Source organism: Cyanistes caeruleus, chromosome 4 (assembly GCF_971803275.1).
Source record: "Cyanistes caeruleus chromosome 4, bCyaCae1.hap1.1, whole genome shotgun sequence".
NCBI classification, from domain to species: Eukaryota; Metazoa; Chordata; class Aves; order Passeriformes; family Paridae; genus Cyanistes; species Cyanistes caeruleus.
Genome location: NC_141704.1, coordinates 32,926,281 through 32,948,328, shown reverse-complemented (window position 1 = coordinate 32,948,328; position 22,048 = coordinate 32,926,281). Strand labels below are relative to the sequence as shown.

Genomic DNA, 22,048 nt, shown 5'->3' with positions numbered 1-22,048 from the left:
GCGCTCGCTTGCAGAGGAACCCCCATTTTAAGCACAACGCCCTCCTGACTCAAGGACAAGAGGTTCATGCTCAGACCAAAGTTAAGCCTGTAACCAGACTGCCCACACCACACGCACGCATAAACCCGAGATCAAGGTCCAGGAACACCCGCAGGACAGCGGAGCAAACTCGGTCTCTCCTGCTGCTTTGCCTGCTTTAAGTCTCAGGCTGCAACTCAGCCATTTGGCAGACGCTCCACAGCCTCTTCCCAAAAATTTCCATAGATAACCGCTCTAACAGCGGTGTAAACAGAGAATCCTCGCATCTTGTAACATTAAAAAAAAAAATCTGCAGGATGTTTCCAGATGTTACCTTGAATGTGCAGGAACAGTAAAGACTGCAGTTCAGCAAAAGGATGTGGTGAGGCGGGTATGATCCTGCCGTGAGGAGACTTGCTCCTGAGTCAGCCCAACACAGGTAGGAAAGGCTGGAGCTGACTGTGTAATGGAACCATGCCTGGCGAGGGAAATGACAGCTCGCTCGGGAAGCTCTCGGGAGCACCCTCAGGATCGAACCCGTAAAATGTACAAGTTTTTAATTCCGTACAGTTATGCAATGTAACAAAGTAGAAAGTAAAAAAGCCAAAACACACCTGAACACGAGGAGAATTTTTAACACGTACACCTTTGTACAGACTTTGTGTCTGGGTGTGTGCAAATTGCTTTACATATGCTACAGCAAGTAGAGTATGAACACTGCCATCTCAGATCTACATTCACATTACTGCTATACTTATACTAACTTCTACTGAATCATTCTGTGTAAAATTAGCCAAAGATTAAGTGCTGCTAAATCCTTTAGACATAAAACCACTGATCAAGTGTGAGGCTAAGTCTCATGATTCAATGGGATGGTCTCCCTAACCCTTTGCACTCTTTTTCGTACTCCCAGTCTCTGCACAAATCAAATTATGATCAATGATTTTCCTTGCTATGCTTCATCCAGGTAGTAAGCAACAGAGGGAACCTTGCCATCAAACTCTGTTGTGCCTTTAAAAATTTATATGAAAATCTGCTTTTACCAATAATTCCAGTACCACCGATTATTCTGAGTTGGAAGGGACCCACAAGGATCACTAAAGTCCAACTCCTGGCCCTGCACAAGCCACCCCAAAAATCACACCATGTGCCTGAGAGCATTATCCAAATGCATCCTGAACCCTGTCACAGACATGGCACTTTTGCCAAACTTTGACCAGACCTCTTTAAGCATCTAAATCACTCATTCATGACAACACGGTGGAATGAAACTAACTTGGAGGGCACTCCAAAGGAATTAATTTGAGGGGGGCAGAAGCTGCACATCTTATGAGTGAGAATTAAAATCCTTAGTATGTATTATCATGGAACATAAGCCACTGGCCTCATCAGAGGGTCATGAAAGGCTAGTGGCTCTGGTTCTGACGTGTTTTGCTCCCACCCTCGTGATAAGGTGTGGTAGCCAGGCGGGAACGTACAGAAACTCAGAGGGGGGATTTTGCCACTGGATTGGCAGATGGGATTTCTTCAACAGGACTACAGCCTGCACTGTAACCATCTGTCTCTGCAGGCTCAAGAAACTCTGGCAATAGCTAATGTGAGTTGTGTGTTTGGGTACTTAATGAAAGAGAAGCAGCTGGATGTAACTGCTCAGGTTGCTCTGTCTAAACCAGAGCAGAGAATTGCCCTGCTGGATGTAGCAGATTGGAGTGTTTTGTGGCTGGTCTAATCCAAACATAGCAATTTAGGAAATGTGGTGAAAACTCGGGGAACGTCTTATTTGTGGCAAGACCCAAAGAGAACACCACAATTGCTCTAAATCCCTAATGACAAAATCCAAACCAAGGCATCCGATTCACACAGTTTCATAACAGCAAATGTATATGCATATCTATGAAACAGCTGCCCTCTCCTGAAAAAATACATTATGTACTGCAGCTACATGTTCTATGCATGTTCACACTGAGTATGACAGTATGCATTAAGCTACAGACAATTTTACTCCCTCTCAAAAGCCAAATTGTTTTACTGAGACCTATAAATCCTCTTAATTTCACTAGGGTTTGCCAACTCTCCATTCTGAAGTCCTGGAAGCCTTTATTTCAAGGAGTTGATAATACTGTGATGACTTTCAGAAACAAGCACTCACTTGAGTTGCTATATATCCAAGCAGAAATAACTGCTATAAAATTTCACCTTACCAATGTTATGAATACACTAGAAAGAGATATGAGTTTCTATCTATCACAACCAATGTTCTATCGACAAAGCTTTTTCAATCAGAAAGTAAGCAATTTATAATTTAACCAAAAATATTTAGAGAGGCCAGTATGGGTAATTCTTAAATAACTGTAGCTTTAATTGAAATTTTCCACTAAAGTACCATTTGAAAGGTACTAATTCTTTACCTATTCTTGCTGGCATATTGATCAAGATGGCTAATGAAAAGTTTTTGGGTTTTTGTTTGATTTAGCGCGATTGTTGAGTTTTATTTGTTTGTAATGCAGCACAGTAGTTCAGAAAACAATGGAGTAGATCATAAAAGTACACAGCATATCCAAAACCTGCACATTCCTTTTCAGAGGGCAATTGTATTTCAAAAACCTAACCATTAATTATTTGGATGCCAACAGGCTGTTAATAGCCAGTGTTAATAGGTTATAGCCTTGTTATGTGCTACTAACTTATCTTATTACAAACACTTCATTTCTAAGCTCCTTCCATCTGAGGATCATAAAGCACTTTAAAATCGTTAATGAAGCCTCACAGTGCTCCTATGAGGACAGTATCCAATATGAGCAGACATACATGCACATTAAGAGAGATGCTTACAATTGTGGATTCCCTGTGCTAGTATCTCAACTGAGACAGGAGGGAAATGTTTTTTAATTCATATTAAGTTGTATTGTGGTTCTAGTAAGAGCTTATTCTTTTTGATGACCTATCAATAATAATCAAGCAATTAGGCTTCAGTATTATGTACAGAGGCATGCTCCAGTGTCCACTGGAACTGAGGTATACACATCCTCCAGCTGTCACCTCAAAAACAAGACTTGGTCTGTCTGACCTGTAGATCTTCTCAGTTTTAAAAGGATCTGAGTTCATCCCAGTCCCTATGCAAAACTCCCTCTTTCATGAGCTGGCATTTTGTTTGGGCTCAAAGTCCTACAGTTTGATGTCATATTTTACTTTGAAGGCTGCACCCTCATTGTACCAACACTGGACCCCACCCACTAGGCTTTCTTTACTGCCTATATACCCATGTCAATAAGTGTAAGACTTATTTTTTCCCCCAGGAAGTTCATCATAGCTGATACGATGCGAGTGGAAAAGTCAATTTATCTCCTACTAACACAGCTCCTCAGCAGAAACCTCAAATATTAACAAGTTTCTCATAATGTGAGTGTCTTGTCACCAACTGTCCTTTCTCCTGCTGGTGAAGAGTTTGCCTCCTGAAATATTAGTGGAAGAAAGGCAGATTATATTGCCAAAGTGAACTGAAGCCTACATGCCCTCTACCCTACTGCAGCTCATCGGTTAGATGTCTCCAGATCTCCTTCTCCCAACCCCAGAAGTGGGGTGCAGTAAAACATGCAAGGGAATTGGAGGCAGATTATTCACCAGCTCCCCAGCAGTCCAACCGACTGGGATTACACTCCCATCAAGCATAACTCTTTGAGTTAAAAGCAATCAGAAAAGTGCCTGTCTTTAAGGCTAAAAGCATAACTCAAGGTAGGGACATGCATGCAAGGAGTATGTTTCATAGTTTCACAATTTCTAATAATAAAAAGCAAGCAGAGGAGAATAAAAAGTCTTAACTATTCTTTGGGTGCTCTTAAAACTGCCATATGGTTTATTTCAAGGGAACAATTAAAAACAGTCTCGGTCCTGGATAATGGATGGTTCAGATCACTTTTAAATTATTTTCTCTGAAGAGATTCTGAAGCCAAACACTTTTGAAAATTGAAGATGATAGCTAATTCTGGCTGTACCAACATACTTTTTTTTAAAGCCTTCATAGAAATTTCACCTAAGCCATTGTGCAGGAGTGATGACCTCTCTTTCTGCAAGAGTGCAAAACTTTCAAGCACTCAAACATTCTTCAAGGACAAAACACTTACTCCAAGGAAAACTAGGGTTTTTTTGGGGGGGGGGGGGTCATCCCCTTCCACACTTAATAAATAGCAAGATATTTTATGCTGCAGAATTGTGAAAACAGAGCTGGCCGTGGTTTTTAACGACAGTAATCAAAAGTATAATGTAAATTGTTTCTTCAGAGAAAAATACCATGACTAAAAGCATCCAACAAAGGAAAAGCTTGCTTCGTTTCTGAAAAGGTAACAGCAGCTTTTGCATCCCTTACACAAAGGAACCTATCAACACATTTTAGGAATTATTATTATTATTCAAAACTCATATTGCAACACTGCTTTGGAGCCGTACTAAGCTCAGACCTCATTCATATTTTGCCAGGGAAAAAAGAAAGAATACAAGGCCTGAAAACCTCAGTTTAAGAATGACACGTGACTTCAAGCCCGAGCCAAGTTCTGACCCTATACGTTAATGAAGTGCTCAGGAAAAGATAATGAGTCAGAAGGAAAACTTTATTCAACAAATTTTGCAAACACTCATTTTTCCACCTTATTTTTCCTCAATCTGCTGCAATACTTTCCCTCACTGTTCAGCCTATAAATAATCTACCACTAAGCCTCCACTGCTTCAATTCCCCAAATGTCCTTTCCAGACTGGAGAAAGAGAAAGTTTTCAATCTGTCTTTTAACAAAGTTGTTGGGTGAACAACAGAACTGAAAGCTCATTTCCTACGAATCTCTGTCACACATCACTGAACCTCTACTTTCCACACTAATCCCAGCTTCCTGCACAGCCAGTTCTCCTTTGATGCCAAGGTTCTAACAGTATATTGAACTCTATGCAGAGCTCTTCTCACAAATAGTTTTCACCTCTTTCAGTGCCTGGGCAAAAAACTAGCATTTACTGCAGTTAATCCCAAAGCACACACATGATTAGCTGTTAGAAGACATGACCAGAATAGATAATTATTTGTCTTGCTCTGAAACCCTTCTATTGGTGGTGAAATCAACTTTGGTCTCTTCTCTAGGAAGATATGGAAGTTTAATATATGGGTACTTTTATTATAGTTTCTTCTCTGCCTCACTTGATCAGAACTGGACAAGAGACTCCAAACTTATCTGGGAAAGATAAAGACATGAAAAGGCATTGCATGAGATTTAACTTCTCTAGAAACTGAAAGAATTGACCCCCAACATCATCTCCCACCAATGAAGTCCACATCTAAATTTTGGTTGAGTTTTTATATCCATATCCTTGGAATTAAATAAGTACTTTCCAGTAACATAACATGCAATGAAACTTGTGTAAATTAATATTCTTAGAATTTCTTTAACCTGCTATTATCCACCCAGAAGCATCTTGATTTTGAAAGCTATAGTTCTATCCTAACAGGTCTTCCTATTCAGTTCCTACTTTTTCTACACGAACAAATCCTATAAGCTGCAAAAATATCAATGAAATTGGAGACAGTTATCTGTTTAATGCAATTATATGAATGAAAGTGAAAAGAGAATCATAGAATGGTTTTGTTCAGAAAGGCCCTTTAAATATCATCTGGTTCCAACCCCTCTGCTGTGGGCAGCATCACCTTCCACCAGACCAGATTGCTCAAAGCCCCATCCAGCCTGGCCTCAAACACTTCCATGCATCTTTCAAATAAAGAGACATTCAGGGAAATGGTACAGTATGGCATCCCATCCATATACACAACAAGTGTTGCTTTCTAATTGTTATTTACAGCATGCAAATTACCATGCCAGTTACAGGACTGACCCAACTGACTTTCTATCAACCATAACTGTTACTATGAATTTCAAAAGGAATAATAATTTCATTCATTAGTCTTCTTCACCCTCTTTAAGCCTTGGTGCTTTAAACACTTTAAAATAACAACAAGCTTCTGCATCTGACCAGGTTAGAATATTTAAGAAAAATGTTTTTCATGTCTACAAACACTTTACCACAACAGGACCCCTTCTTTATACAGTGCCTTTAGACTCTACTAAAAGCAGATTTCTTACAAATACTTTTAAGATATCTCAAAAAAGACAAGGAAGACTTTTGGACTGAAAGTCTTATCCTAGTTAGATTTTTTTTTCCTACCTAAAAGGAAGCTATGCTGTGCTCAATGGCTTTTAATTTTTGTTGTGGTTTTTTTGGGTTTTTTTTTTTTTTTCTTTAATTTATTTTTGGTGAGATAGTCCACTATGTCTCAACAAATTTTTCTAACTTGTCTTTAGTTTTAGCATGAGGAGTTCAGTCACTGGGCCGGAAACCTCTTAAACAAAGGAATTTCTGGCATCTTGGTTGAACTGGCACTAACCCATTTTCCTTTGTTCTCATTAAAGGAACCATAATATGCTAAGTAAAATAATAATAATAATGATGAAAGCAAGCCAGCCCAAAACGAAACACACGAAGTAAAAGCAGAATAAAAAGAATGTACTTTGAATGGATTATTGTACAGAGAGGATTTCCCTAATTTGACTACTTTTTTAAATAAAAGCATTATTTATTGCTGCAAAAATCTGTAAACTGATCTTTCCAAGTGACTTGAACATCTTCCCTGAGTAATTTGCCTTCATGTACAGTCCTTCAGTTTGAAATGTCAGGAAAGGAACAGCTAGCTATCCAAGCAGAAAATTCTACAAGCTGTAGCTGTCACAAATATTCAAATACATGCAGTAACTTAAGAACCAGTACGAGTCCCAAATATGAACAACTTTGACTTAGGGCAAAGAGTGCAGCAAATTCAATCTATTTAGGTAAAAGAAATCATACCAGCTCTCCAGACCACAGCATGCCAGAAGAGCAATGCAGCTTAAGACCTCCAAAATATCTCTGTAAACAAGTTTTTAATCGATACCATGTTTACCACATAGTACAATATTTTTAATCATACAAAGTAAGTAATATCTTCTGCATGGAAATAAAAAGCTTGCTTTTTTTCCTTCCTTCCCTTTCTTTAACCAACAATGGTCACTTCACCAAGGCTAGTATCCACATCTTAGAACCAAGACCATTTACCTTTCTCTGCTTTAACTGCTACTGTATCTAAGCCGTAACACAGTCATCAAAATGTCTACTTTTTCCACACAAACAAAAAGACATCACAGACTCATTTATATGGCATAAAAGCAGTAGTGCTTTTTTCCCCTTGTACTCCATCATCTTAAAAGGAAGATTCAACCATTTAACCATTGTGAGTGTACACACAAAAAATAACAAAAAACCTGATGAATTGTGGGTTTTTTTTGAGAGAATGGAGCAGAGAAAAAAGCAGTGAACATTTTAAGTTTGATGCAAAAAAAGGGGGAAAAAAATTAGGACTGTAATTCATACACATTTATGATGCAATTGACCTATGCAAGCAGTCCAAAAACTAAATCCTTAGCAAATCAAAATTAGTGGCACTAACTTGGTGTAGGTACCACACAAATTAGTCTAAATTGTATTTTTAGATTAAGAATATAGACAAAATGCTAATTTAGATAGGACTCAAAATTATTAAAAGCCCTTATAGAATCGTATTAGGTTGGAAAAGACCTTCAAGACTATCAAGTCCAATCATCAACCCAGAACTGCCAAGTCTACCACTAAATCTTAGGTGATTTTGCTTGCTATTCTTTAAGTCTGTTATCTGACTCCCATGGTAGGTGTCATCCAAGAGCTGCCATCTAAATAGCAAGGAAATGCTGAAAAGAGAGCAATGTTCAGCCATCCATGTAAATGATACATCAGAGGGCAGTTACCTCGGGCAGCTCCTTCGGGAGAGAGAAAAGGCAACTTTGAGAGAGAGAAAAAAGGAACAACCACTAATCAAACAGACCTAAAACCCCCCAACTTTTTGGACAAGGAACTCCAGATGTCAATAGAGTGTCCAGCAGATAGTTTTTCCTAGAATTCCTGGAAAGGGTCTAGAGGACAGGAGTAGGTGGAGGAGTGGGTGGTGGTGTCTGGAACACAGAGGCTTTGGGATTTTAGTAATGTGATCAGTATGCAAATACCCTCCCCTTCAAAGTACAGTAAGCTCTGTAAAACAGCAGCAAATCAGGATATCCTCCATTCCACTAGCAATTGGAATTACCACTAACTGGAATAAGCAGAGATAACAATCAAAGTATCAAGGATATGTGACTCTATGGGTATTTTGCAGTATCATGTTTATAAATCAAGCAATCTGGAATAGAAAATACATTTTCTCTGGTTCTGCAAAGACAAGTGTGAAGTAGTCACTTGATCAGATGAGACTGCAAATTCAGAAGCAGGCTCTGTGCACTTCCTATGCAGGACAAATGCAAATGTTGGGGGGTGGGGAGAGCCCAAACAAACTAGCTTGTTCTCACCACAAGACATCTGGAAGACAGCACCATAAAATCCTCAGAAAAGAAGTGCCAAAGCATTCACACTTAGAATGCACACTATCCAAAATATTTTCCTCTCTCAATATTCAGCAGCAGTGTAGACTAAACACATTGTGATAATAAGTGGGAACTTCACTTCCAAAGTTGACTTTTTTCTGTGTGACTTCCTTTTTTATCCCCCTTAACGGTCAGTCATCTGGCTTCCGTTTCTTTCCACATATTAAGAAATACTTGCAAAACAACAGTACAGTAGGCTGTAGGTTAGCCAAGGTGTATGAAAAGCCTCAGTTTGTTCATGGTTTGAAAGGAAAAAATAAGATAAAATCACCAAGGACATGAAATGCAGAGTCTTAAAATTAATGAAATGACAGCTGAAAACCTTTTCAAGTCTAACTTTCAGAAGTGAATGCCTAATTTAAAAATATTTTTGCTTGGAATACTCAGGTAAGAGTCTCCTTGTGGGTAATACTTATACTTTTAAGTACAAAAATTTCAAAACATTTAATTATAACATTGAACTGGTAAAATATAGAAGACAATGAAACTTTTGCCATTTTAAAGTGCTTGTGCATAAATTCTGCATAGAGTTCAGAAGTACTACATTGTAAGGGTTCAAGTCAGCTTTTGTAACTTTATTGACTTGCAAGTGACAGCTAAAACACAGCTGCCTCTACAGATGCAGATTTTGCTCCTGTGTCATTCATTTCTACCCACTCAATTGCACAACAAAGGGCAATTATTTTCTCTATGCCTCAGGGCCCCCTTAAACACACAGGTAGACTTGCCTTCAAATGCAATGTTGTCCTGCCACTCATTCCACTGTATGGACTAAAAACACTTGTACAGTATGAAGGTGATGAAAATAATCCTTAGCTGGACTAGTTTTCGTTTGGTTTTAGTCTAATGGTCTCACACCCTTAAATACCCTATCAAATCTCTAAGGATATAAAATTAAAGAGTTAGAACTCTCCTACTCACATACCTGTATCAGAGCAAGCCCGAGTTATCACTGGGTCTGAAGGAGACTGACACACTGACAGACCTGCAACACCCTGTGACAGAGATGTCTGGTACACCAACATCCCACATCTCCCTGTGGTGACTTGTTAGGATCTCGAGCAGAGGACACAAATGTTTGGGGGCATTTCTTCATCTACACACAGAGAACAATCAGCAATATAAAAACAACTATGACTTTATATAATTCTTGAATGTAATTCAAGAAATAACTTGCCATAACTTAGTTTCACAGAATTTGGGTTGATAATGTAAATTTAGGTACCTCAAATCTGAGTTGATAATCTGAATTAGGATTTGGATGCTACTTTGAAAATTGCAGCATGGATCTTCTGACAAAAAACCAACCTCTGCTGAGGTCAATACCACCAGTAAATTAAAAATGTGCAATGGCACTCAAGGCAAGTCTCAGTATCTTCTATAATACTGAATGTCCTTAAAACATCAAACAAACCCCCTGTTATACAAGCTTTTAGCTAACAGTTCACTTTAAATTTGGTAAGAACAATATTTTAGCCTACAGGAACAGAAGCTATGCTAGGGACTGTTCTGGATTTTCAATCACTCAAAAGAACACTGCAGTAGTTCATAATGTCTATCATTCCCACCAACCACACCAGACTTCAGGTTATACCACTACAACCTCCTTATAGTTTTCAGCAACACCATGAAAAGTAAGATTGGTTCTTTTGTGCCATTATAGCAGTGATGTTTACATGTGCCCCTGACATCAGCAGGCTGCTGAAAACAAAGACTGGCCTGTAAACTTGGCTTCTTGATTTCACATAGTTTTCACACAGCAAAGCTAAGCCAGGGGGAGGAGGGAACTACTCTGCTGTATAAATGTACACAGTGCTAAGTTTTAATAAAGACTGGGCCAAGTGCAGACACACACATTCAAAGATGAAATGCAACGATCACAAATTCTTACTGAATATTAGGAAATTTTCTCCACTGTGAGGGTGATTAATATTGCAACAGACTGTCCAGAAAAGCTCTAGAATAAACCCAAGAAGCCTGATACAATGTAGAAGTTGAATCTAACCTTCAAATCTGACCCCCGACCCCCCACCCCCCTTGGAGCATGGTATTGGACAAGATGACTTTCAGAGTCTGTAATTCCTGTTTCCAGGTTAGGCCAATTTAGATACTACTTTCTTTTAACTGTATTGTCACACAAATCCAGGGAGACATTGAACGTTCCAGCTGAAATGTCAAAGAAAAATAAGATACTATTACCAAATGTTAAACAATTTTGTGATTCTCGGTGGTTCCAATGTCATTCTGGCATTACTACAATTTTGGAGGGTTTCATTAAAAACACTTGCCTCAATCTGTACATTAAACTATCAAGCAAGGGAAAAGCCTATTCAGTAGGCTTGAAAGTGTCAATGATGCTTTCTAAATTACAGAAATGATCATGTTTTGATACCTTCCTTACAATATGAATCACTTCCAGATGTACAAATTATCAAGAGAGCTGAAGACTTTTCTCTCCCGTTACTACAAAGCAGCAGGTGGGGGGAATAGCCAGCTGAGGTGCTTCAAACAGCAGCAGCAGCTTGGCTTACCTTCCTACTAAATGTGAGTATGAACTCGGCTCACTATTTGTCTAAATAGCTACTGTCAAACAGACCTCTCCACATGTCAGTTAGGAAAACATCTACATTTTTTTTATAAAAAGGAGTAGCTTTCCATTACCTAGTCTCTTTCACTCATAGGTTAGGGTGCATACATTTCTGGTTGTGACAGCAGGTGGTAATTTATTAGCACAGGCAAAGTTGCTACTTAATGCTGCTAGAGCTAGGAGCAGAACCTCAATTTAAGGACTTCAGCAGAATTCTCTTTCCTGCCCCTATCCCTGCTCCCTGCCCATCAAGAGAAGTCTGACTGTTTTGGAAAGATATTTCTGGATCACATTTGCCTCTTAATCTTTGCTCCAGCAGTAACAAAGTAAAAGCCCTATTACTGAAAAGAGCACAATAGGCTGCTGCCATGTAAAATACAAGTATTTTGTGGGGGGAAGACAATATTTATTTCGTAAGCATGGCAGTTCAGGTCAGTCTGTTTGTAATAGATGAAAATGTGAGAGAACACCTCTAACAAAATGTTCACCTGTAATTAAGCATAATGACATCTTTCTCCACTGGAAGGGAAGGAAGGAAACTGGTTTCTAACCAAACATATTAGCCACATAACAAAATAATGTGACCAAGTGTAACACACAGTTATATCCCATGCCAGAGAGCTAAGAAGGGAGAAGGTTACAGAGTACATAGAAACTGAGCAGTAACAATTTGTCAAGGAGTCATTGGCCCTCAGCCAGAGCAGGAGCATGATCTGAGAAGGCCACGATCAGCTCCTGTCCGAGCAGGCTCACTTCTTCTGAAGTGCAGTTTTTAGCATAAATCACTTCACTGCTGCACAACCAGGACACCTTTGTGACACATGCATTGCACATAAACTGCAAATCTTTCACAGGACCCAGATGACTGTGTCCAATCCATTTCTCACTTTTACTAAGGATTTTGAATGGGTAAGTTCCTCATAATTAGCTTAAATTAAAATAAATTATATCCACGTTGTAAATGATCAGTTGAAGATTTCTGACGACCTTGTACACAGTTTAACCAGGTAGTTCCTTCCCCTAAAGGTGACAGGTATCAGAAGACAGCACTTCACAAGTATGACCTACAGTTCAACTAAAAATCTTAAAATGCTGTAACTTTAGTATGGTAAATCTGTCCCAAAGAACTGTTCCGTACAGCAGAAAAAAGGTTCATGACATTGCAGCAGAGTTGTTTGCTGCTGCTGGGTTTGTTTGCATTTCTTGTGTGTTTGTTTAATACTAGAAGGCAAAAATGCCAAGTTTTTATCCCCAAGTCTAAATGGGGAAATAATCTGTTTCATAAAGTGCCAGAAATCATCCATGGATGCTGGCTCCTTGTATTCAGTTTTGAAGGCACACCTTAGCAAAGGAAATTTCATATGAAACCAGGGCTAGGTATGAACTATTGCATCCATTCAGAGTCTCTCAGAAGCATCTTTTCATTCCTGTTCCTTCCAGTAAAGCTTTGACCCCACTGAAATGTAGATAAATACTAAGAAATTTGCAGGGCTTTCCTAGGAGGTCAACACTGGCAGACTGCTCTAGAATTCTGGTGCAAGTTCACTCCCTTGCTGAAACTCTATCTTCTGAACACTTCCTCAACAATCTCAGTGCAGAGCTACTCAGATCAGGCTGCCTAATGAAAGGCAATTAAATTACAATGGCCAACTTTCCTGAAAAGTAAATTAGAAGCAGTCAAAGAAAAAACATTCCAGCTGCTTAGCTGTAGAGGCAGTAAATTCTTTTAAGTCTAATGACAGCTAGAAAGGGAAGGAAGTGTATTCAGTGGTGCAGCTATTTCTGTAGAGAACATCTGACTCTACATTCAGTCTGAGAATCTACCTTTCAGTAACAAGCTCCAATTTTATTTCAAGCCAACTAGGAGGACAACAGTAGATATGGGTACACCAAATCACAGAATCAGTGCAGATGGATGGGATCTCTGAGATCATCAATCCCATCCCTTTGCTCAAAACACACTTAACTAGAGCAGGCTGAAGCAGGACTGGGGTTGTGCACAGCTGAGTTTTGAGTCATTTAAAGGGCTATGAAGGCACAACTTTTCTGGGTAACCTCTTCCAAGGGCCTGACCATGTTAAACAGTAAAAAAACAAAACTTTTCTCCTCTTGTGTTTAAGTGGAATTTCCTGTATTTCAGTTTATGCCAATGGCTTCTTCCCTCTCCAGCAGGCACCACTGTGAAAAATGTGGCTCAGTCTTAGTCTCATCAGATATCTATACACATGGATAATAATATCTTGCCCCAAATTTTCTTATCTCAAGGCTAAACAGTCACAGCTTTCTTTGCTTCTCCTCCGTAAGATGCTCCAGACTTCCTCTCTGTGCTCTTTCAAAAACCCAGTCCAGTATGTTGATGTCCAGCTAATCCCCACTGCAAGTAAATAATACAAAGAAGTAATTTCAGATTTTTTCTTCCTTCTCTTATGACAAGAGGTAAACTCTCTCAAGGCAGATAATTTTGTTAGTGAGCTGAAAATTTGATACTGTGGGTAGAAAAAGATTCAAGTGATTGATTTAAATTTAAGAGCAATACCCACAATTGAATTTTGTTGGCATTATGCTACAAGGCGCATAAAACAAATACCTTCAACTCTTTGTTGCATTACTAATATTGCACCTTTAGACTTCAATCAAAATATTGTTAAGAATGATATTCCTACAGCAGAATCTGTATGACAAGGTTCCAGATATCACCTGAACACAAATTTATTAGTTAAAAAATAATACCGTCTATCACTAATCTCATATTCTTTAATAACAACAGTTTTTGAGAAGAGAGATAGTGTTTAAGCCACTTGAAAAGCACCAATTAAAAATAAAATCAACTATAAAGTAATTAGTTTCCACTTGCACTTAAAATAGGACACCTAACAAACACAAGGCTATGACAAATCCAATACAACATCACTCATATTACTCACTATAATGTATTTCAGTAAACTACTAGATATAGAAAGAAACAATTCAGGAGAGCAGAAATCCAACTCCTCATTTTTATTTCTCCACTGATTTTTCTTCTGAAACTGTCTGAAAGTTTCTACTTCAACAACTTTTGTATCTCTTGGTACCTCAGTAAGTTGCTCAGTCTGAATAGATAGAAATAACAACAATTACTTTGAGAAGTTTGGCTCATGTCCATGATGGAAAGAATGTGCATGTTCAGCACTAGAACTTTGCTGACCTCAACTTGCCTACCTCAGAAATGGCTTCTCACTGTCACAGATGCAGTACACTTACAGTTGCCAGCATATCTAAGAAGCAAAAGAAGATCTTCACCACAAGTCACATCCCAGCCTTTCTGCAACAAGCATGGTGCAATTAACAAGAAATTCTTATGAGGAGACATCCAATAAGGCTCAGGAAAAAAAAATTCTGTGATCTAGATTTTCCAAAGACCACCTTCTTGCTTGCTCCAAATGACAGGAAAAGAAAAAAAATTAACTACAGTATCAAAACTGAATTACCATTGCATTATCTAATGGAAAGAATACGGAATACAACCATCACTGAAGTACTTAGGACAAGGCTCTGTTCTTCCTATCTGAACAAAAACCCAGGGAAAAATTCCAACCAGTACTGGATTTCAGTTTTAAATCATATGAAAAAGCCTTCTCCTAATGGAAATCAGTCATTTTCTTCTCTGTTCAAGCTCTGCGTACCAGCATCTTATATTGTTCATCCTCAAGAGAGTGTTTTGTTTGTCATTTTTGATCCTTTATTAAAATGCATTCTAAAGAAATAAGGCTCAAAGAGGACCAATCTGCCATATGCACACCAAAAGGAAGGCCCTAGCTCTTTCATATTTCACATTATTTCAGTGAAGAGCAGCTGTATAAAAACTTCATGTACAAACTCACTACATCAGTGCCAAGCTTCCAGAATGATTATCCCTTTTACAACAATTTCTGATTAATATTTTGAAATTCAATGCATATTTCTATGGTTTTACATTTAAGGCAAATCAACATCCTGCCTCTTTCTTTTTCCAGCCACCATCTACTATTTTATATGTATATATATGGATATTTAAGGAACCAAAAGGGTGAGCACCAAGCAACCAACCAATGCTCCCAGCATGTTTAAACGAGAGTGCTTCACACCATTTACTATGGTAAGGCCCTTTTTAAATAAACACAGTAACTCACTGTTTGTTTTCTTCACCAGGAGGTGGAGTCTTGCCATGCCCCTCCATTACAAAATCCTCATGTTCCATCTGCAAAGGCAAGCATTGCAGGTCAGAAATCGGTGGAGCAAAATGCACATCACCTAAAGTGGCCCTTTTCATACGCAACAACTCAAAACAGCCACTTTATCGCAGTGGCTGGTCCAGAACAGATCATGTAGTTTCTTAGCAACATATGTACATCTCCAACCCCATTGCTATGGTATCATTTCATAGCACAAATTTCAGAAAAATCTAGCAAGGGAAAAAGCATGGTTTAATGGCTACAGCAGAATACTATCAGTCAAGGTACATAGGTTTTAAGTTCTGCTCTGCTAAGGGCTTCCCTTGTCATTCTAAGTATTATTTCTACCACTTCTTCCCTACGTATAAAGCAGGAAGTAAAAAAAGGTTTATCAACGTTTCTGGAAAAAAATTTAAATTTCAGAAGAAACTTATTAAGCACAGAAAGAAATTGCTACAAAAGCAGAGTACTTCTTGTGAAAAATAACTTTTCTTTGAAAAAAGACTTTCACTGCACACACAGCTCAGTTAGCAGGGTAAAAAAGAGGCCTAAGGAAACCTCAAATAGATGCTGTTCCAATGACAACATAAGGTAGGCATTTCCTTTGGCTCTCTTGTTAGAAGATTCCAAGGGCAGTAAGGAAGTTTTATGTTTAATTGTTTGCTTTTAAAATATCAGTTTTAGCACAGATTTTCAGTAATTTCTTTGAAGAGAAAGACGAATTACATTATATTTGCTCATTAGTTAATTATGTGCTCTTCATTTAATCACTTAATTCAGCCAGAAGCTCTTGCATAGGTAGCAAAACATTCTTCTCTTTATATAAAAATTCAACACATGCAATTAGTATTTTATATAAACATCCAGATACAGTTAGGAATGCTCTACTTCATGTGAAGCCAGCAAACAGGTCACACTGCAATACTCAATAAGCCACACAACAAAGTACTGAATCATAATCACACACAAATCCATGCCACTACATTAAACTGGAAAGAGGAGAGAACCACTATTCATTCAGATAACACAGCTTAGTCAGTCTTTGAAGGGGCAAAACCCCCCCAAACCAAACCAAAATTCCATCAGCCACCTCCTCTTGTGCCCCTGCTCTCCCCTCAAAACAGTAAATTTTACTCATTTGTACATTAATACTTTTATCAGGACAAAAATACTTTCAAACCCCTGAAATCTGCATATTGACATCTAATGAAGATACAAGAAATTACGTTATTTGACTGCCCAGGCACAGCCCTAAGCAAACCAGGAATGAACTGACAAAGTGGTGAACTCTAAGGTGCTAATGACATCCATAAGACAGACAGTCAATCAAATATGTGTAAATTCACATTTGTAAACATGTACCTCCATGTCTCCCAGTCCAAATAGTATTTTTATGTAAAAGCAATGTTTGAAAACACTAAAATTTCTATTTACAGTTATTAAATAACTTGCACTTTTATCCATGTATTTCCACCATATCAGACACACAAATTTATTTGTACTTCAGTCCATACTTGATTCACAAGAGCTCTAACAGCTGGACTCACACCTGTCTAGCTAAAGAGAAAGACATCTATTCCTCTGAACTCAGTTGTTGAAAATGCTGAAACAAGTGTGTCAATGGATAAAATAGCTACAAATTTGTGGCCACATTGCAAAACAGCATGGTTCTGTAACTGAGAGTAAATGTTTAAGAATTACTCTTACACAGGAGGTATTTTAGCCTGTTGCTGGTACAAGTACAGTTCACAGGAATAGTAAGCAAGGGAACAGTTTGTGGCCAGTACTGGGAAGACGAAATGCAGCCTTTCGGAGTAAAGAAACCCTACATACAGCATATATAGTGCTAAACTAACAAGATCCCCATGTAAAACAAATTCAATGTAATGAAGCTGTAGAAAAGGAGGTATCATTAAAAAAAAAGTAGTATTAAAAGGCAATGATTTTAAACCAAACAAAAATGTAGGAATGGGAAATTATTTTATTAGATGATAATCAAGAAATCTGAGAACTGGAACACCACCAGATCAAGGCAATCACTGAAGTACTGCTGATAAAACTGTTGCTTTATTATGAACTTTATATGAAGAACACTAGTGACATCCCAGTTCCAGCATGCTTATCTATCAAGGTTTCATTTCAAAGAGAAGTGGGCAAATAATGACAAATAACAAAAGATCTGAGCTAAGAACAAGATTGTGCCTGGACTGACAATCTCTTTTAAAACAACTGGAAAACCCAATCTGCTTTAAGGTATGGTAAATCAGTTTGCTGTACTTCAGACAGTAGAGAGAAGTATCTGAAATTACTAAAATCTGCATTATAAAAAACTGTAAAAGATATGGTACAATAGCAGAGACGCTCACAAGAAGTTCAGCAAAAAAATTAATCACTGAGTGAGGAAGTACTCAGGAACACGGAAACCATTCAATATACAAAATAAAGATTAATTGGTAGGGTTTCACTGATAAATAAAGCCAGTAATAAAATGCACCAACACACAAAAAAAAGTCATAAGAAGGAATTGACTGTTAGTGAACTTGAAAAAAATCTCTTTTTAGAATGGATAAACAACCGGACTTGCAGGAAACATTTGGCTGGTCAGGCTCAGAGGACGAAGTGCTACATGCTGCCTAAAGGATGGTATCAAGTGAAGCGCTGCAGGAGTCTTCCCCAGGACATGTCCATTAAATATCTTGACTTGCAGGGTCAGTAAGGTGTATTCTAGTCAGAATTTTAAGATAAACTTTAACTGAAGTGAAGAGGATCAATCAACAAATCTGCTGCCATTCCACTAGTCAACCTGGTGGAATGGTCCCTATAGGATTTGGATGAATTCAGACAGGACAAACATAAAACTCTAGCACCTGAGAGACCCTGGCAACAATACAGGCTGATGACTGGCTGGGAAGCAGCTCCACAGAAAAGGACTTGGCATAAAGTGAGCTGATCATGAGCCAGCAGTGTGTCTTGTCAGGAAAGGTCACCAGAATCCCAGGCTTTATTAAAAAGAGCCTTGCCAGTAGATGGGGGAACTGATTGCCACCTCTACTCAGTGCTTATTATTCCAGACATTGTCTCATGCACCTCATTTTGGGCCCCCACAATACAAGAAGTACACCCAGAATGTGGGCACAGTAGCCACCAAGATGCTCAAGAAGCCGGAGCACTTGTCCTGTGAGTAAAGGCAGAATGAGCTGGGCTGATTCAGCCTGGAGAAGAGGTGACTTTGGGGAGACCTTAACAGCAAGTGTCTGTACCTACAAGGAGGTGAGCAAGCAGTCAGGCTCACACACAGGGTACCCTGTGACAGGACATGGAGCAGTGAGACTATGTTAGAACTAGAAAGGTCTAAAATGGATATGAGGTAACCTGTTTTCACCACGAGGACAGTCAAGGACCGGAACAGACAGCCTAGAGCAGTTTTGCAGCCTCCTCGCTTCAAGTCTTTCATGGACTGACTAGGTAAAATCCCTCACAACCTGGTCTGACCTCAGAAGTGACCTTGCTTTGAGCAGGAGGTCAGACTAAAGACCTTGGAAGGTCCCTTTCAACCTGAATTTCCCAGCAATCCTATGAACACTAGAACAGATTCAGTTTAATATTGAGAGATAACATACATGATGAAAATCCCTACCGAGTTCCCAACCCAGCAAGAATCCGCACTTTGATCTGGAAAAGTCTAAGTAAAATATCTTAGAAAGTTGCACAATTTAAAAAAAACCAAAAACCTCAAAAACAACAAAACAAACCAAACCCAAAATAAAACAACCACCAAGAAAAAATAAGTTATGCTGAAGAAATACTGAAAAGTCTGCAGCAGATCTATAGTACACCCTCTTTTAGAACAGTGTCTATGAGGAGAGACAATGAAGACTCAAACCCCTCCCACAACACTCCAAAAACATGAGATGTCAGAGTAAAGAACGGTGTAGACAGAGGGGAGATTTCACATGAATGAAACACAACATTTGTCCTGCAATTCTCCCTCAATGCAAGACAACACAGCACTGAGGCAGACACGAAAAAGAGTGGCGTGACAGTAGTGTAAGAAACCTTTTGCTATTACAATATAAATAAAACCCAACTCACTCTCAAAAGAACACCTGTAAGATGATACACAGAGAAAATGTACTACTAAGCAGACAAAAAATTAGTTCTTGAACAAACAAATTGCAACACTGAACTTCACAAGTCTTTGCAGTTTTTATGGTTTATGTACCTATAGGTACAATGATTTATCTCTGTATTAGAGGATTAGAAACAATAGCAGTATAAGCTTTTCTGTTTCTGGCAATGACATTAGTTTTACAAAGTGAAAGGAGAAGTTATATATAAAGATCATTCAACAGGCCTGATGCAGTGCAACAATTTCTGCCTTCCTCTTTTTGCAGAACCTTGACTCTAACTTTCTTTTGTTTGCCTGCATATATTAAACAATTTGATGATCAGTGATCTCTAGATCTCTGTTTTTCACTTGGAATTCTGTAGGTTTTAGAATTTTTGTTAGAAAATGATACACAGCTTATTTAATGGTATGAAACTTCTGGAATAAGCTCATATAGTAATATCCATTTCCATCTTTCTGCAAAGTTTAAAAGTCACTTTATTGGGTAGTTCATCTTAATTCAAATAGATATATCTGACAAAGAGGCTTCTGAAAACAATTAATAAGCAAGAAAATTTCCAATAAAATTCCAAAAGCATTTCTTAGATATTAATGAAGTTTGTTCTTAGGCCCAGCTACCTATTAATTAATTTTAAGATTAAAAAAATACTTCAAAATTAAAATGCTTAGGTCTTACTTACTCAATGGCAGTAATGATGTTGTACTGCAGAAAGAACAAGAATATGGTATTTTAAGTTTTTGATTAAGTGACTATCTGAGGATGAACTGAAGAGAGGAACAGCACGTAAGAGCCACTGTTAGCTGAAAATACTCTTCTTTTTCTCCTCCACCCACAGTTCTTATACAATTCCGGGCACATTTCTTCCCCACAAGTCTCTCAGTTTCCCTTCATTCTGTAATCACCCTATCCTGCTCAGCACTCTTTGAGTCTTTTTTAAAGTAAACTGGAGCCCAGAGTGCTTGCTGAGTTCCAGCCGTCCATGGCACCCAGCAGCCTCACCAGATCTGGCTCACCGCAGCATTCAGAAAAGGCGCTGCTTTCTAAGCCTTGAGCCTCTCCTGACTCACAGTGTACACAGGAAACGCAGTTGTACTCAATATGTAGAAAAATAATGGAAGGTGGAGCTAAGAGAGAACTTTTGGATCTGTTGTACTGCTCCCAAGGAAAGAAGAGGTGGAATGGCAGAGGATATGAAACGCTTTAGCTTCTCGTAAGAGGACTGCAGAGGGAGCCATTGATTCCAAGAGCAGGAATCAAAGGAAGCACACTCCACACCTGTTTCTCCTGGCAAGCAATGGAGAAAGCCTCAAGATTCTGGCAGCTGGAAGCAGGAACCAGAAATAGACCCTGAAACACAGCAGGGGAGGAATTCAATAGAAAACTCTTTTTTTAAAAAAAACCAACTTGTTGAACTCTGTATTTTATTATTTCTAAGTCTTTTTCTCTATAAATCCAGGTGCCTGTGAATATCCAAATTTCAACACAAATTAATACATTGAGTGCTCTAAATAAAAAAGACAATCTGGTTTATTTAAGAAAAGCTATTCAGTATTAGACAGTCAATACTTAACTTTTAGAAAATTAAATTTATCATGAGCTTCAATGTAATAAACTACTGCATTTTTTTTGCCCAGAAGTGCAACACCTGTTACTACAGTTTCATACTACTCTTTCTAAAAATATCTTCAATGAGACCCTAATGGATTTGATTAATGAGTTAACCTTATCTCCTTGACAAAGTCAGCAGCACTCTAAAGGGTCAGAAAGTTTCAAGGGCAAAACCTCATCTTTCCCGAATCCCAATGTCAGAAAGCACCTTTTCCTAATAAGATTCAACTCTTGAATTAGCTATCCTAGCCCACCAAAGATGAACTGAGCTTAAGAGAAACCAAGCATTTTTTAGGGAAAAAAGACAGATATTTGTGAGAAATCCTTTACTTATTATGAACAGCTATTCATTTTAAACAGTCTTCAGGTCTTCACCAGTACAAAGAAATGTACTAATGCAACTTCACCAGAGAGCTGCTATCACCACCTTTTCCTACTCATTCCGTAGCTCCTTTTCAAAGCTGGTTTTTTTTCCTATTTAAAAATCAAAACAAGCAACCCTGCCAAGCAAAAAAAAACCCAACAATAAGAAACCCCTAACAAAACCCCAAACAAACAAAACAATTTAAAAACCCCAAACAAACAAAAAATCCACAAACAAACAAAAAGGACTTGAGCCAGGCAGGAAATGAAGACTCTAAAGTTTTCACTGAAAAGCATCTCAAGCAGACACAACACCAAAGCCTTATCTGGCACATGACCAGACACTACGGTTGAGACTAGCCAAGGTCAAATGCTGCTTTCTGCAGGTTGTGGCCATCTACTTCCCGTGCTTTAAGCGAAGTGATGATTTTCACACAGCCTACAGCAGGCCCAGTTTAAGACTGATAAATCTGATGTTTTGTCACAACTATTGCTTTAACACCAACGTCCCTCCCAATCATGGTCAGCACTGTAAACAGGCTATCAGCACTTATTTTGTCTCACTACTAGTTGTTTTAAGGAGAGTTGCACAACCCAGTCCTCGAAATCCAAGCAATTAGTCGCTAGTCACTACTGCTA

General features: G+C 38.5%; 1 protein-coding gene across 24 annotated transcripts in view; it reads right to left on the bottom strand.

Moving 5' to 3' along the window:
* Positions 1-22,048, bottom strand: part of TNRC6B (trinucleotide repeat containing adaptor 6B) — a 126,438-nt gene that overhangs the window by 74,997 nt on the left and 29,393 nt on the right. For 21 of the 24 annotated variants that reach the window (XM_086885612.1, XM_086885631.1, XM_086885617.1 and 18 more), the window contains one exon: positions 15,267-15,334. The exons of the other annotated variants lie outside the window; for them this stretch is intronic. In XM_086885612.1, the coding sequence (XP_086741738.1) occupies positions 15,267-15,334 (68 nt within the window). The remainder of the gene's footprint in view (positions 1-15,266; positions 15,335-22,048) is intronic. 24 annotated transcript variants of the gene reach the window in all.